At 46.2% G+C, this 17683-nt stretch overlaps 1 protein-coding gene across 2 annotated transcripts in view; it reads right to left on the reverse strand.

Moving 5' to 3' along the window:
* SFMBT2 (Scm like with four mbt domains 2) overlaps positions 1-17683 on the reverse strand; it is a 202041-nt gene that overhangs the window by 149054 nt on the left and 35304 nt on the right. For both annotated transcript variants that reach the window (XM_034764474.1, XM_034764467.1), the window contains exons 3-4: positions 5605-5699; positions 1541-1781 (exon numbers count right to left, since the gene is read on the reverse strand). In XM_034764474.1, coding sequence (XP_034620365.1) covers positions 1541-1781; positions 5605-5699 — 336 coding nt within the window. The remainder of the gene's footprint in view (positions 1-1540; positions 1782-5604; positions 5700-17683) is intronic.

Below are 17683 nucleotides of genomic sequence, written 5' to 3' on the forward strand. Positions count from 1 at the left end.
CAAGTATCAGAGGGGTAGCCGTGTTAGTCTGAATCTGTAAAAAGCAACAGAGGGTCCTGTGGCACCTTTAAGACTAACAGAAGTATTGGGAGCATAAGCCTTTGTGGGTAAGAACCTCACTTCTTCAGATGCAAGTAATGGAAATCTCCAGAGGCAGGTATAGATAACCTCGTTATCTCCATACTGATTTATACCTGCCTCTGGAGATTTCCATTACTTGCATCTGAAGAAGTGAGGTTCTTACCCACAAAGGCTTATGCTCCCAATACTTCTGTTAGTCTTAAAGGTGCCACAGGACCCTCTGTTGCTTTTTACAGATTCAGACTAACACGGCTACCCCTCTGATACTTGTTTCCATTGAAGAGACACCCCGGGTCAGTCTGATGCCGTATCTCTGCCATAATCATGTACAACATGCAAATGAAATGTCAACTTTGTGAATAGTCATTATAAATAGGAAGTAAACCTCGCCCCTCCCCACAAAAAACCCTCATATCTCAGAAGCAGGTTTTTAAATTTTCCTTCATTTGATTCCCAAATAACTCGAGTTTGGGACTAAATCTTCACCCCACAAAGACTGAATGAACTGGAATGGTGCAGCAAACATAAATGGAAGGGCGGTGAGAACAGCATCCTCTGCCCAAGTAGAGTAGATAGGTACCTATTCCATAGAAGCAACTACAGCCTACGGGCTACAGCAGACCACTATACACCCTCTATGCAAGAGCATGGCCAACCTCTGTCACGGAGCCATTGGCCCTGCTTGCGTCTTTCCCTACCGCACTGTTGCCCAGGACCACCAGGATACACTGTTCCTCTGCCGGCAGGGAATATGGAGCTCCCCTGAGCCGACTGTCTCGCCTGCACAGCCAAACCACAGCCGTCACCCATCAGAATCTTGCGCATCTCCACAGCGGAGGAGCCATAGTTGCCTCTTAGCGAGCAAGGCCCAAATTCGGCAGTCCTTACTCAGGCAATGCTCCCATTGTCTTTAAAGGGCTGAGTAAAGACTGCAGGATTTGGCCCTGAATGGTTTCTGATCTTTCCCAAGCAAAGCCCATCAGGATTCTAGCATAGGGACAAAGGGGCCGGAAAGGTTTTTTGGAGGATTGTAGCATAGGGCCAAATTCTGACCTCAGTTACACTCAGCCTACATGAGGGTGGACTGGAATAAGTTAGATCAGAATTTGGTCTTTTCTTGCTAGAAGTACAAGCCCATTTTTCCCCCGATGGAAAACATTGGTTTTGCAATATAGGGACAAATTCCCTTCCCAACGCTTTCACCCACAAAACGTTTATATTATTATTATTACTACAATTTGTTGCACAATTCCCTTCCTAGGATCTGATCCCACAAGTTCTTGGCAAGCAGGATCCATCAGTGAAGTCTAATGGCCAATTTCTCAGTTGGTGTAAAATGACTTCAATGGAGCTACATAGATTTACACCAGCTGAGGACCCGATGCAGGTTGATTGTAGGCTTGGAATCGAACTAGATCTTATACTAGACCATGACCCCACCAGAAAACATAGAACTCACCATCTGGAGGCATCAGCACCTTGTTGTTCTGCGTACACCAGCCCACTGGATGAAGGTCAGCGGTCATCACATCGCACCAGAAATCTGCCCTGCGATCATCTCCATAGCCACAGTAACGTAGCAACAAGAGCTGCCCACACGTTGTAATGATCGTAGCCACCCAGTAGGTGTCCGGATTGTTCTTGTTGGCCACTTCTAACTTCATCCCTGGTTGGAAACTGCTCTGAAGGCTGATTTCAACCTTGCAAAATTAGAAATAGGTATTATTTTTCCATATAACCAAAGGAAAATGAAGCATGATCTCTAGTTGAGCAATGCTAGCAGGCAACATTCTTAAGTGCATAGTGGCATGGCCTAGCAGACAGGGCACTAAACAGTTCAGGGGGCCACAGTTCTATCCTTAGCTCTGCCACTGACTGGTTGAGTGACCTTTGGCAAGTCACTTCACCTTTGACCCTCATCTATTCAGAATATAAGCTCTTTTGGGTAGAAACTGTCTATTATGATGTGCCGGTACATAGTAGCACCTTGATCTCAGTTGGGCCTCTAGGTGAGACTGTCATGCCAGTAATAATTTTAAGCATGGCCTCTGGGAATGGGTGAAACTCAGACCCATACAGAGGGCCAGCACAAGCCCTGTGTGCCGCTACTAAGACTCACTTGAGCTGGAGAAAAAGCCCAGGTATGATCCAAAGAACTTGTTACCACACAGCTCCACCAGGTAAATAACAGGCCCAATTCTGGTTGCGTGTGAGGTGCTTTATAATTGAGGTCTGGTCCTCAGAGGTGCTCCATACCTGTAATTCTACCTCTCAGGTATAGAGCAACTCTGAGGACCAGGCCTCAATTATAATAATTTGTATAAAGCACCTCACATGCAACCAACTCAGAGCTTAATCCTGCCCCCACTGACGTCGGTAATAATGCTTCCATTGACGTCACTGGATGCAGGTCCATGCTCTAGCTGATTAAAGCTCTTAATACCCTGGTGAAGAAGGCACAGGCAGCATCATCAGCCGCTATTACAGACGGCTAAAGACAAGAAGCTCCCACTGAAGTTTACAGTTCCCATGGATGTCAACAGAAGTGGGACTGGGTCCCAAGCAACTTGCCTGAGGAAATCTAGAGAATACAATACATATTCTGTAGGACAGTGGTTCTCAACTAGGGTTACATGTACCCCTGCGGTACTCAGACGTCTTCCAGGGGGTACATCAACTCATCTAGATATTTGCCTAAAGCACTAGCGAAGTTAGTACAAACTAAAACGTCATACAATGACTTGTTTATACTGCTGTATATACTGTACACTGAAATGCAAGTATGGTATTTATATTCCAATTTATTTATGTTATAATTATATGGTAAAATGAGAAAATAAGCAATTTTTCAGTAATAGTGTGCTATGACACTTTTATATTTTGTGTCTGATTTTGTAAGCAAGGAGATTTTGACGTGTAACTTGGGGGCAAGGAAGACAAATCAGACTCCTGAAAGGGGTACAGTGAGGATTACGGGGTATAGTTGGCAAAGGCTGAGACCCACTGCTGTAGGACATTCCTAACCAATGGAGTTAAAACTAAGGATATGCCTTATGCACTAACTTTCTGTATCAATTAAGAGTTCTTTTGATATCTCCAGTTTTCCCTCCCAAGCTTGGAAGAAAGTTAGTCCTCTGGTTAGGGTATCAGCCTAGAATTTAGGAGACTCTAGTTCAATTCCCTGCACCACTTCAGACTTCCTCTATGACCTTTGGCAAATTAGTCTCTTTGTGACTCAGTTCCCCTCTCTCAAATGGGGACAATAACACATCCCTACCTCACAGGGATGTTGTGAGGATACATGATAAAAACTGCTGTTAATAGGTGACATATAAGTACCTAATATGGATACAGAAGAGGAATACAAGTCTGCCTAAATCCATTTCTTGTGTCTTGTCTTATACTTAGACTGTAGGCCCCTTGGGGCAGGACACCTTTCTGGTCTGTGATTGTACATTGCCGAGCACAATGGGGTCCTGGCCCATGACTAGAGCTCCTGGGTGCTACAGTAATACACATAAAAAAAGATTGCCTGGGGGCTTCAACCAAATGATCCAGTGGTTTGCTAGTCTAGGGGAACGCAGCTTCTCCGGAGTTCGGAAGACTCCTCCTTTACCTGCCTCACTCATGATTACTGCAGTCTAAGCACTGACAAGTTGCATCATTGAATTATTTTCATACCACAAGTACATTTGTCCGGTATCTATGCACTCACGTTCCGTCAACAGGAACTGCATGCGTGGCTCGGGGCTGGTCTATGGCCCTTCTAGCTAGGCTCTTAGACAGTGACCAACTCCACGGAATCGGAGCACCTCGCAAAATGATCAAATACACACGTGAAGCTGTAATGATCTCTCTCGCTCCGCCTCTCAGCAATGACCAGACTGTGACATGCTGGGGAGTGGGGGATTTGTGTGTGTGTGGTATAACTATACAAAGGGTGGGTTGAAGACGTGGATTTTGTCCCTCTCCTTGCCTCACATAGGTGGAATTGGGAGCGTTTTGCAACCATCGCTCTTTGAGCATCCAGAGGAAGAGGCCAGGTGGACACTCACGTTGAAGATTTTCCAAAGAGCATGCCTTTCCCCTCCAATGTCGATTCATTGTTTCCAGGGTTCAGCATCATCCAGGAGCTAGTCTCAGCCAGGCCCCTGTACAGGGAGCTGGGAGATGGTGCTGTTTGCATCTGAGGAGAAGATGTAGTAGCGCTGGTTGCATCTGTATCGAATGGGATGGGGAGAGACAGGAATGCTGTGGGGCTTCACAGGTGAGTACTGGGGAAATAGAGGAGCAGGTGCCCATCACGGATCTGAGAGTGGCCTGAGAGGGGCAGTTGAACTCACCTCTGAGCAAACCCACTAATCCCACCATTACTGTGAAGTGGGATGGCACCATTTTATAGCTGACTATATCAAATGCTATGGAAAGGTCTAGCAATAAGAGCATGGAGCATACAGCCCTGTCCATAGCCGAGAAGAGATCATCCCTCAGGGCCATCTCTGTTCCATGTCCTAACCTGAAGCCTGCTTGGGAGGGATCCAGGATATTGGCAGTATCTAGGAGTTGAGCTTCCCAGTTAGTTTGCTTAGGAACTGGAGGTTAGATAATGGGTAGCAGCTGAAGAGGTCAGTCACGTCATGCAATGGTTTCTTAAGTACTGGCTGCATTGTGATGTGCTCTGGGACAGCAATAGATGTCCTTTCTCAAAGAAAGTGGCAACAATCCCAGTCCATAGGGATTCCAGGTGCTCTCAACGCTCTTCCACAAACCAAGAAGGGCATGGGGCCAGAGCTGCAGACGGTGGCTGCTTTGCCACAGTGCTTCCAGAATTCCATTGTGCGAACGAACCAACTTCACATGAGGGAAGGTATCATATTCTCAGGCCTATGACGGTGGTACAGCTTCAGGTGCCCCAAGAGGCCATTTCTGCTACCAGAGAGTTTCTCGGAGATGTAGGCTGATAGCTTGTCACTGCAAGAGACACTGTTTTCTGGAGCTGAAAGGAGGCATTCCATGGTAACCAGGCTATTTAACATTGACAGGCTTCTCAGAAGAGGCCTGTCTGAAGGAGGGCTTTGAAGGAACAATGTGCATGCAATTTCTGTGTGGTGGGGTAATATGGAAAAAATTAAAGGGATCAAAGAGGCGGGAGAAGCAAAGGATGCAGGATGCGGAGTGGGAGGGAATGAGAGCTGAATGTAGGCAAGAGGAAAGCAGTACAGGGCCTTGAGAAGGGGTAAGGATGAGAAGCTTGAATCCAAAGTAGAGTGAGAAGCCAGTGGACCCAAAGAAAGGAATGAGAACAGGTGTTCAACAGGAGAAGGAAGAGGATTTCAGAAGGAGAGGGAAAGGATTCCAGCATTTTGGATTGGGAGGAAGAAATTTGAGACAGAGAGAAGAGTTTGGTGATGTTTCCTCAAGAGCCATTAGCCATGCCTTTAAATTTTCCAGGATGACCCTCTCCAATCAGAATGAAAAGAGGAAGGGCACAGCACTTTCTCAAGGCCCAAGTGAAGTACGTACGTGTCTGAACGAGGTGTGAGGAGCAGCGCTTGCTCCCGTTTCTTCCAAGTATTCATCCCAGTTGAAGTCGGTCTCCTCGATGCTAGAACCTTCATCTGTTTGGGGGGGAAAAAGCAACATAAAATTAGAACATGGTTAATGCAGGCAATAAACTACACAATGGTATCAGCCAAAAGTGGGAAATTGGCAGGCAGTAAAACCTCCACACAAGATTTAAAAAACCCATCATTTTAATAGTTATGCATATTTGGATTCCATGGGTTTTACTGCATTTCCAAGATATTCTTTGGTATGCTGGTTTTAGCAGTTACACCTTCAGAGACTCTGCCTTTGTGGGCCAGTTGGGTGAGCGAACAGAAACCACTGTATCCGGCAGTGCAAGAGAGTCCACACTATTTCACAACTCTTTTTGTAATGTTCTCATTAAACTTTCACGTCTCCTCCATCAGTCATCATGAGTGTACGTTGTGCGGTACAGTGGATAAACATGCCAAAGAAATTATAAAGTCTATGCCCCAATGCATTTCTGATCTAAGGGCCATAAGCCAGATCCTCAGCTGCCGTAAGTTACAGTACTGTCATTGAAGCCAATACAGGGATAGAGATTTACGCCACCTTAGCATCTGCCCCCCTACTGGGTGCACTATTGCAAAGAGGTTAGTATCCATGTGCAACGCTGCCTTTTGCTGGATGGAATCAGAACTACTCAACTGCATATCATAGGCCCCATAATGCTAACGCTTTTATTTAATTAGTCAGAAGCTGAGCTTTGAAAGCAGAAGCCCTGTGTGGCTGTGAAGAGCCAGATGATGGAACTCAGGTGCCATCTCCCAGTTTCCCATTACAGCTACTTATAATTTTTTGCTTTTCTATAACACCTTTCATGGGAAGACCTGAAAACACTGTACAAACAATTAACTGATCCTCACAACATCCCGTGAGAGATGTAATGCTACCCCCATGTTATGGATGGGGAAACTGAGGCACAGATCATTTTCGTATCTAGCCTGAGATCACACAGGAAATCAGCTGCAGATCTAAGAACAGAATCTAGATCTTCTGACTCTCAGGCCTCTGGATTAACCCTTATATACTCCATCCCACAGCTAAAGATCCATAATTATTCACAGGTTTTGCTACCTATCTGTACAGCCCCTAGCACAATGGGACTAAGGTCTCAAAGTGCTGCTGAAATACAAATAATACAAATTACAAACACATCTTCTTGCACTTATAGAAAATCAGCCAAATCTGATGGCTTTTATTTTACTTTAAAATAATGTTTCCAGGCAATCTTGGAAGAACGGTTTCAACCCAGAGCGAATATTTACAGTCTAATAGTGAGGCGTTGCAATAAGCATTTATCAGGCAAACTCTGAGAGACCCTTTTCCTTCCAAAGCATTCATCAGCATGGCCATGATGTAATTAAAGTGCCCCATGACAAACTGAATGAAGAAACCTCCCCAGACAGACAGTTTTATGAAGAAAACGGCAGGGTTAATTTATTGCAATTATTGCTACGGGTCTCCCATTTTCAAGATCTGAAAGTTAGATCATGTAAGAGGAATGTCTCATTATTAAACGGAAAAGGAATAGGTTACATTTGCTGCCGATGTAGCCAGACACACATCTGAGAAAAAAAACAGATGACAGCAGAGTTGGGTTTTCTAAACGTAACCAGCATGGGAAAGGGGTTCAGAGAACAAATCACAGCCCTATTTACTGTTAAATACACTAGAACTTCTTTTGAACACTGGGTTATGAAGACAATGAGTCCTGGGGCCAGTTTTGTTCAACATCTTCATTAATGATCTGGATGATCGGATGGATTGCACCCTCAGCACGTTCGCAGATGACACTAAGCTGGAGGGAGAGGTAGATGCGCTGGAGGGTAGGGAGGGGGTCCAGAGTGACCTAGATAAATTGGAGGATTGGGCCAAAAGAAATCTGATGAGGTTCAACAAGGACAAGTGCAGAGTCCTACACTTAGGACAGAAGAATCCCATGCACTGTTACAGGCTAGGGACCAACTGGCTAAGTGGCAGTTCTGCAGAAAAGGACCTGGGGATTACTGTGAACGAGAAGCTGGATAGGAGTCGACAGTGTGCTCTTATTGCTAAGGCTAATGGCATATTGGGCTACATTAGTAGGAACACTGCCAGCAGATTGAGGGAAGTGATTATTCCCCTCTATTCGGCACTGGTGAGGCCACATCTGGAGTATTGCATCCAGCTGGGCCTCCCCACTACAGAAGGGATGTGGGCAAATTGGAGAGAGTCCAGCGGAGGGCAACGAAAATGATTAGAGGGCTGGAGCACATGACTTATGAGGAGAGGCTGAGGGAACTGGGCTTATTTAGTCTGCAGAAAAGAAGAGTGAGGGGGGATTTGATAGCAGCCTTCAACTACCTGAAGGGGGGTTCCAAAGAGGATGGAGCTCGGCTGTTCTCAGTGGTAGCAGATGACAGAACAAGGAGCAATGGTCTCTAGTTGCAGTGGGGGAGGTCTAGGTTGGATATTAGGAAAAACTATTTACTAGGAGAGTGGTGAAGCACCAGAACAGGTTACCTAGGGAGGTGGTGGAATCTCCATCCTTAGAGGTCTTTAAGGCCCGGCTTGACAGAACCCTGGCTAGGATGATTTAGTTGGGGTTGGTCCTGCTTTAAGCAGGGGATTGGACTAGATGACCTTCTGGGGTCTCTTTCAACTCTAATCTTCTAGGATTCTGTAATTCTCCCTCACCTACACTGCTTCAACCTGGTGTAACTACATAGGTGTAAATCAGGAATAACTCAGTTGAAGAGATTTCTGAAAACAGGTGGCTCTTCAGTCTAGCAGGAAAAGGCATGACAAGATCCAATGGCCGGAAGCTGAAGCTAGACAAATTCAGAAGAGAAAGTAAGGTGCATATTTTTTTTCAACAGTGGAGGGTAATGAACCATTGGACTAACTTATCTAAGAAGATGGGGAATCTCCAGCACTCAAGACCGGATGTCTCTCTAAAAGAGATGCTATAGCCCAAACAAAAGGGATGGGCTTGAGGCAGACGCTACTGGGTGAGGTTCCATCACCTGTGTTATGCAGGAGGTCAGGATGGATGATGATAGTGGTCTCTTCTAGCCTTAAAATCTAATGACTCTATGGTCATGTCTACACAAACACTTACTGTGCAGCAAGCGGAGATATAAATCTACAATGCTCAAGGTCACATGTGTCAGTGACAGAGCCAGGAATTTAACCCAGATCTCCCATACCCTAAGCGTCACTAGACTGAGCTATGAAATCAGGCTCTCTTTGCATTCAGTAGTAAGATGGGTGCAGTACAGTGACACACCTAAGAAGTATCTGTTTTAAAAATCAAAATGAAAAGGGCAAGGTTGAGCCAGATAGGATGCTTGGAGGGCCAGGCAGCCTAGCAGTTATTGCACCAGACCTCCGGCTGCCATCAGGGTGGTAAAGGTGCCTGGTTCCTGACCCTAAGCCAGGAATCTTCTGGCCTCCACCCGCATTTGGGTGACAGCCCTTAAGGGGTTGTGGTAGGGAGGCACTCCTTCTCTACCAGGTCCCAGCCCAGGGCCCTGTGGGAAGCAACACTGGCAAGGTCCTCCGTGCAGAGAGTCTAAGTCTGGTGTCCTGGACCACTTCCTATCTATAGAGCCCTTCCGTTTGGGGCACGGCCCCTATAGTCCAAACAGTCAGTTACTTACAAAAAAATAAAATAAAAAAGCCCAAAGGACCAGGGTGCTGCTGGAGCTGCTGGTTCTCAAGGGGGTGGTAGCTGGAGAAGGCTCTGCCTGTGGGCCTGCCCTGTCCCATGGTCCCCGTCTCAGGCTCAACCTTCTGACTGGCTTCCCAGAGAAGGATTCCTCTCTCCTGCAGCCTGCCCAGCACCTGTGCCTGGGCTCCTGGAGCAAGCTCAGCAGGGCTAGCGGGTGGGGACTAACGGGGCTCAGTACTGCCTTTGAACACCTTTGGGTCCACATTAGGTTTGTATACCCCACCACATTGAGATGGAGCGCCTCCAGGAGCTGAGTGCCCGTCCTGCTGCAGAGACTTCCGGCCTTTACTCTCCGTTGTTCCATTTCATCCTGACCCAGCAGAAGGCTGATTTCTCTACAGGCTTTATCGGGAAATTACTTTTATTGTGTCTGTAAAACTAACATCAGGGAACCCGTTTATCATGGGCCCAGTGTCTTGTTTTGCTCAGTTTCATTACAGAGAAATGGACGGGACTGAAAATTCCCCAAAACCTCCTGTGTTGTTTTGGTTTCTTTCCTGAAGTTCTGCAATAGCGTCGGCTGTGACCACAGTCGGGTTGCCTAGGGGTTAGGCCAGGGACAGAGAGTCAGGACATTCTATTCCCAACTCTATCACTGATTTACTGTGTGCCCATGGGCAAGTCACGTAACCTTTTTCCGTGGCTGGGTTTCCAAATCGATTTTTGCTGATCTCTGTAAAATGCTTCAAGTCCCTCAGATTGAAAGGAGCTATATCAATTAAAAGTATTTAATAATAATATAATTATTATTCTAAAGAGCGGTTTATTCTAAATTATTATTATTCTAAAGAGTGGTTTTCACAAAGCCATACAATCTACCAGTACTCAAATCAACATTCCAAGGGTAAAAACCTAGCTCCTGAAGTCACTGGCAAAACACCCATTCATTCCAAGGGGCGGGGCGGGGTGTCAAGATTTCACTCCAGGTGTTCACTGGCTGATGGCTAATTTTATGATGTGCTTACATTGGTGGATTTCAATTATCGATCTTTTTGCTTTATGCTCTTTTTTGGTGAAACAGTCACACCTGTCTAACCTACGATGCATTTGATGTTCCTGTGGGCCTGGGTATGCAAACAAAATAAATAGTAATGAGCGACTACCATCTCAATGGTTTTAAAGTGCTCTGGGATCGTCAATTGATAGATGCCGTAGAAATTAAAGGTACTTCAATAAAACTGCAGCCATCTAGGACTTCACTGTTAACACCATAGACCACGTGACTATGGGAAAAACCTCAGAGTGAAAAAAGAACCTGGATCCTTCGTTCGGAAAGCCCAAATTCCCTACCAACCTAGCTGTAGGATAATTCCCTTTAACTCTTAGCTGTATAGAGTCTTAAGGCACACAGCTAAGCAGTTCTGATTCTATCCTGTATCTATTCCTATGTTCTAGCTAGTTATGTTACTTTATCAATGAAAGAACATAAGAACGGCCATACTGGGTCAGACCAAAGGTCCATCTAGCCCAGTATCCTGTCTTCCGACAGTGGCCAATGCCAGATGCCCCAAAGGGAACGAACAGAACAGGCAACCACTAAGTGATCCATCCCCTGCCACCCACTCCCAGCCTCTGGCAAACTGAGGTTAGGGATACCACCCGTGCCCATCTTGGCTAATAGCCATTGATGGACCTGTCCTCCATTCAGGGCCGTCCCTAGACATTGTGGTGCCCTACACAGCCCCAGGCCTATGCAGGAGAGGGGGAGGCTGTGCCGAAGGTCTGTGGGGGGCAGGAGCAGGCTTGGGGGGCAGGGGAGAACTGCCCCCCCAGCACGAGCCGGCGGCGTGGCTGGGAGTCGGCAGAACGGAGCAGGTTGGGGCCGGGTTGCAATACTTCCCGCCACCCAGTGAGTGCAGGGCGCGCCCGATCCCTGCTACAGTCCTTCAGGATGTAGTTCAGGCGAAGGGATGGAGTGGGGATGGGGCTAGGGTGGAGCAGGGGTGGGGGCTCTACGGTAAGGGTAGAGTGGGCACAGGGCAGGAGCGGGGGCAGCTTTTCTGGCTGCCTCAGCTGGCCGGGGGATCGGGCTGGCCACTGGAGCAGCATACAGCTGCATAGGGCACCAGGAAATTTGGTAGTTTGCGTATGGGTAAGGATGGCCCTGCCTCCATGAATTTATCTAGTTCTTTTTTTAAAAAACACAGTTATAGTCTTGGCCTTCACAACATCCTCTGGCAAAGAGTTCCACAGGCTGACTGTGTGACCTGTGAAGAAATACTTCCTTTTGTTTGTTTTAAAACTGCTGCCTATTAATTTCATTTGGTGACCCCTAGTTCTTGTGTTATGAGAAGGAGTAAATAACACGTCCTTATTTACTTTCTCCACACCATCATGATTTTATAGACCTCAAGCATATCCCCCTTTAGTTGTCTCTTTTCTAAGCTGAAAAGAGACAGTCTTATTAATCTCTCCTTATATGGAAGCTGCACCATACCCCTAATCATTTTTGCTGCCCTTTTCTGAACCTTTTCCAATTCCAATATATCTTTTTTGAGATGGGGTGACCACATCTGCACGCAGTATCCCAGAGGTGGGCATAACATGGGTTTGTATAGAGGCAATATGTTATTTTCTGTTTTATTATCTAACCCTTTCTTAATGATTCCCAACATCCTGTTTGCTTTTTTGACTGCTGCTGCACATTGAATGGATATTTTCGGAGAACTATCCACCATGACCCCAAGATCTCTTTCTTCAGTGGTAACAGCTAATTTAGACCCCATCATTTTATATGTAGAGTTGGGATTATGTTTTCCACTGTGCATTACTTTGCATTTATCACCATTGAATTTCATCTGCCATTTTGTTGCCCAGTTTTGTGAGATCCCTTTGTAACTCTTCGCAGTCTGCTTTGGACTTAAAAGATCAGCCTTGGATTCCAATCTGGAAATAGAAAACTGAGGGAAGAATGTGCCAGCATTTAGGGCACTAGTCTAGGACTTGAGAGGCCTTGCTTCAAGCCCCTGCTCTGTTACAGGCTTCTTGTGTGAGCTTGGGTAAGTCACTTAGCCTCAGTTCCACATCTGTAAAATGGGGATAATAGTACGTCACAAGGGTGTCATGAGGACAGATACATTAAAGGTAGTGCGGCATTCAGATCCTGTGGTGATCGGAGCCGCGTAAGTACCTTAGTTAGACAGATAACCCAGTTCCTCATCTATAAAATGATCTGAATTTAAGTTTATGTGATGATTGGTGTAATAGCCAGTGAGCACTCAGAAGCCAGATTGACTGGTGAGAAGAGACAGCACTTTGATTATCTCCATAAGCACTCAGCTGAAACGGACTGTTCAGGTTTCTGGAAATCACTAGTTCAGGCTCAGAGAATTTAATACACATTACATGAAGGGGAGGTACTATGCTAATCTGCTACCTGTCCTTCAAAGAGCGGGGAAGGGAAGGTGATGTTTCTATTCATTGCATGGGTTTTCTGCGTGCATACTTAAGAACAATGGTTCTATACCAGGACTCCTTGCTACATCCCTCCCCTCGACTCTGATCCCATCTAGACAGGATCTTCCCCACCCCACCATCACCACGACCACCACCTCTCCGTTAACAATATGGGAAGGGCAGCATGATCAGGAGTCCATGACATCAGCTCATGTCACCAAGCTTGAAAAGAGATGCTTAGCAATTCAATAAAATTCACTGATTAGCTAGGACCATAGATGTGAACAATAACAACGTGGCCCGTGGTTGCTCACGACCTCAAAGTTATCATCCCTACCCGGCCCAGCAGGTTGCTTGGAACTTCCCGACAGCAACAAGCGGAGAAAATATACTTCTGTGGAGTCCAAGAGCTGCTCCAGAATGCAGTAAGCATTAGGTATATTCCCCTACCCAGTGTTCACCGCCTTGACTCTTCTCTACATCCCTCTCCTCTATCCCCCAGTCCCATCTAGCCAGGATCTTTCTGGCACCCCTACCCCCCAATCACCACCAACACCTGTGCTATGCTCAAATACATTTCTGCCTCCTATAACCCTTCCCAGTAACGTGCACTTAACAAGCGGTGCTGCCTTCCCCCTTGCTTGTGGTTCTGGGAAAGCCTTTTAGTTTAAACAGGGGAAAAACTGAATTCCTCTCCCCGGAGCCCTCCTCAATATGAGCATGTGGGATTTCTCACAGGCTAAGGAAGGGAACAGAGTGGGAGCCGCTTGTTAAACGCTTGGCAGCTCATCATTGAAAGTGGTTTCTCAGATGTCTGCACCAGTGTTTCCTCAAACTGTGAGGCCTGTTTCTCCCTAAGGGAGACTGAGGCAAGGACAGGGAAAGTGAGCAAAACAACAAGACTGTTTTTCCTCTCCTGACTGGAGTGTTGTCACAACGGACTCCACGAAAACCAGGGCCAGCGACTGCATGAGGAATGGAAATACTTACTGCTTACGACAAGGGAAAGGATCCAGCGGGGAAGAATCATAGAAATGTAGAGCCGGAAGGGATCTCATCTACTCCATCCTCCCTCATGGAGGCTGCACAAATGAACCTACACCATCCCTGATAAGTCTTTGTCCAACCTGTTCTTCAAACCTCCAATGATGGGGATTCTACAGCCACTCTTGGTGATCTATTCTAGTGCTTAACTACCTGCACATTAAACCCATTATTTCTTGTCCTACCTTCAGCGAACATGGAGAATAACGGAGCACCCCTTCCCCCCGCTTTATAACAGCCCTTAGCCTATTTGAAGACTTATCAGGTCCACCTTCATTCTTCTTTTCTCAAGACAAGCATGCCCAGTTTTTTCAACCTTTCCTTACAGATCAGGTTTTCTAAATCTTTTGTCATTTTTATTGCTCTTCTCTGGACTCTCTCCAATTGGCCACATCTTTCTTAACATGTGATGTCCTTAACTGGACACAATAATCCATTTGAGACTTCACCAGTGCCAAGCAGAGTAGAATAATTACTTCCAGTGTCTTACATATGGACACTCCTGTCTTACATATGGACACCCAGAATGTTAGCCTTTTGCACAACTGCATCATAGTCTTGGCTCATATTTAATTTGGTATCCACTGTAACCCCAAGATCCTTTTCTCCAGTACTACTCACTAGCCAGTCATTCCCCATTTTGTAGCCGTGTATTTGATTTTTCCTTCCTACGTGCAGTACTTTGCACTTGTCTTTACTGAATTTCATCTGGTTGATTTCAGACCAATTCTCCAATTTGTCAAGGATGAATTGAATTTTAATCCTGTCCACCAAAATGCCTGCAACCAGCGTGGTATCATCCACAAATTTTATAAACTCTTATCTTTCATCCAAATTATTCATGAAAAATATTCAATAGTATCAGACCCAGGACCGACCCCTGTGGGACTTCACTTGGTGGGTCCTCCCAGTTTGACAGCAAACCGTTGATAACTACTTATTGGCCTTTCAACCAGTTGTGCATCCATCTGATAGTAATTTCATCTAAACCACATTTCCCTAGTTTGCTTATGAAAATGTCATGGGGGACTGTGTCAAAAGCCTTCCTGAAATCAAGATATATCAGATCTACTGCTTCTGCCCCATACAGTATGCCAGTAACCCTGTCAAAGAATAAAATTAGGTTGGCTTGGCATGATTTGTTCTTGACAAATCCATGTTGGCTATTTCTTATCACCCAATTATGCTCTACGTGCTTACAAATTGATTGTTTGATCATTTGCTCCATTAATCTTTTCAGGAATTGAGGTTAGGCTGACTGGTCCATAATTCCCTGGGTCCTCCTTTCCACCCCCCTCGCTCCACCTGTTGAAAATGGATATTAAGTTTGCCCTTGATGAGTCCTCTGGAACCTCACCCATCCTCCATGAGTTCTCAGAGATAATCACTAAAATTCAGAGATTGCTTCTGCTAGTTCCCTAAGTCCCTAGGGTAAATTTTGTCCGACTCTGTCAACCTGAATACATCTAACTTATCTAAATATTCTTTAACCTGTTCTTTCTAGCTTACACTCCTTCCCCCTTGTTGTTATCATTAATTGTGTTACACATCTGGTCACAATCAACCTTTTTAGTGAACATGGTAGCAAAATAGGCATTAAACACTTCCGTTTTCTTGGTGTCTTCCATTATTAGCTCATCTTCCCTCTAAGTAGTGAACCTACACTTTCATGCCTCTTTCTCTTGCTCGTAATGTATTTGTAGAACCTCTTCTTACTGCCTTATGCCCCTTGCTAGGTGTATCTCATTTTGTGCCTTAGCCTTTCCTATTTTGTCCCTACATGCACGCGCTATTCTTTTATACTCATCTTTAACAATTTGTCCACATTTCTACTTTTTGTAGGGCTCCTTTTTGATTTTCAGGTCATTAAAGAGCTCCTGATGGAGCCATATTGGTCTCCATTTCTCCCAGTAGTCCTTCTTCACAGAATAGCATCCGATGGTAAAGAAAGCCAAAGCCCTCCTGTTGACACCATCTGTGCAACCGCACATTCTTCTCCAAGATGTATCTGTCCCTGCCTGGACTCTTACCTTCAGCTGGCACAATGGACAAGAACACATCCTGCAAACCCAACTCTTTAACCCTTGCTCCCAGAACTCACTGCTGATCCGCTTAGGGCCATACCTGGCAGTATCATTGGATGAGCAGCGTGGGGTAGTGGTCAGAGGGTCAGATGAGCCTCAGCAAGCTTTCCATGATGTCTCGGATGCAGGCTCCAGGAAAGCAGCATGCCTCCTACAAGGTCAGGTCAGGTGGGCAGATAGATGCCTCCATCCCCGTCAGAAGTGAGTCCCCGACCACCACCACCCTACAACTTCTCCCCTTGGGTGCACTGGCCGTGAGTCTCCCAGCCTTGGGGGAAGGTGGCTCCTCTTCCCCAACCATTGGGATTTTCTCTTTTCTCCTGTTGCCAGCAGCACATACTGGGTCTTCACCTCAATGGACAGGGGACCTGGGAACATCCTGCTCACATAGGCTTCCCAAATCCAGCATTTCCCTGCACTTCTCATTCCGTGAATCCTTCCACCTGGGGATGCTGCTACATTCCCCTAACTCCCTACCCTAGGCATCGGGGGAGATCAAAGCTAAATGTGGATCCTTAGAAGATACAGGCATTGTCCCCAAGCACCCCCCCACTCCCTGTGCCTACACTGCCCACAAGGGACTGATCTTTTCCTTCCTGCTTTCCCTGCATCTCCTCCTCCAACAGCCACATGGCTTTTCATTGACTCATGGTTCTACTAAGCCAGGACCCTTGAAGGCTTTAATCTGCCCATGTCCATTCCTTAGAGGAGGAAGACAAGAGCAATGTTCGGGGAAAACCTTGTCTACTACTATCATCTAGAAAGTTAATCGGCTTGTCCTATATCGCAGGAGTGTTTCACATGAGGTGCAGCATCACTGTTCCTGTCCTACGGCTTTAAATAACGGTCACTATCACATGGAGACAGGCCCAATTCTCCTCTCACTCTGCTTTGGTAAATTACAACCAACGTTCTGGAGCTCCTGCAATTACACCAGTGTCTCCTCACTTACCCCACTTTACAGCCAGGGCCCTCATGAAGCTGTGGTAACCTACTACCCCTGCTGTGAATGACTGGAGAATTCCGGCTTCAAGGCACTGCGCTACCCAGTGGAAAAGGTTTTCTCCTAAGATTTCTCACCATGGCTATCGTGAGTATCGTGGTACTCTAGTGGTACCAATGGTTGCGGGGCATATGTATTATTAGTTTATTATTTGTATTGTGTTCATGCCCAGAAGCCCCAGTTATGGATCATTGCTTCAAAAAGAGGATTCCTGCCCCAAAGAGCTTATAATCTAAGTAATTGTGTGGACCAGCTGCCACCATGGTGTGATCTCACCCTGCTCCAAGCAGGTCTAGAGAACATAATGTTCAAAACATGAGGGGTTGCTGGCGCCTTGCCTAGGCTGGCACTGCTGCGGCTGTTACCACCACCGCCACCACCACCAGAGTGGAGCTGACCAATGGTGGCAGAAACTTTAGAAACAAAAAACACCAAAAGGGCCTAGTCTTCATTCACATTTCTCTGGCAGTGCAAAGGGGCCTCCAAGCAGGTGTTAAATGAGCAGCTGCCAGGTGTAAAGGGACCTTTGTGTAAATGAGAATCAGGATCCATATGCAAACAAGGCCAAAGAGCTCAAGTTCCTAGAGTCCCCTGGGGACATCTGAAAAGACATTGGCTCCCAAAGGTACAAGCGGACACACGGTGTCAGGAAATACAGCGTGTCTGCAGAAGACCTCCTGGTTGTGATTTTCTCTCCAACAGGTGACCAAAAGGAGGTGGAATCTAGGAAAAGATCCATGTGCGGTGTCCAGTCCTTCATACACAAGTGCCTGT

This window comes from Trachemys scripta, chromosome 1 (genome assembly GCF_013100865.1).
Source record: "Trachemys scripta elegans isolate TJP31775 chromosome 1, CAS_Tse_1.0, whole genome shotgun sequence".
In the NCBI taxonomy this organism is placed as follows: Eukaryota; Metazoa; Chordata; order Testudines; family Emydidae; genus Trachemys; species Trachemys scripta.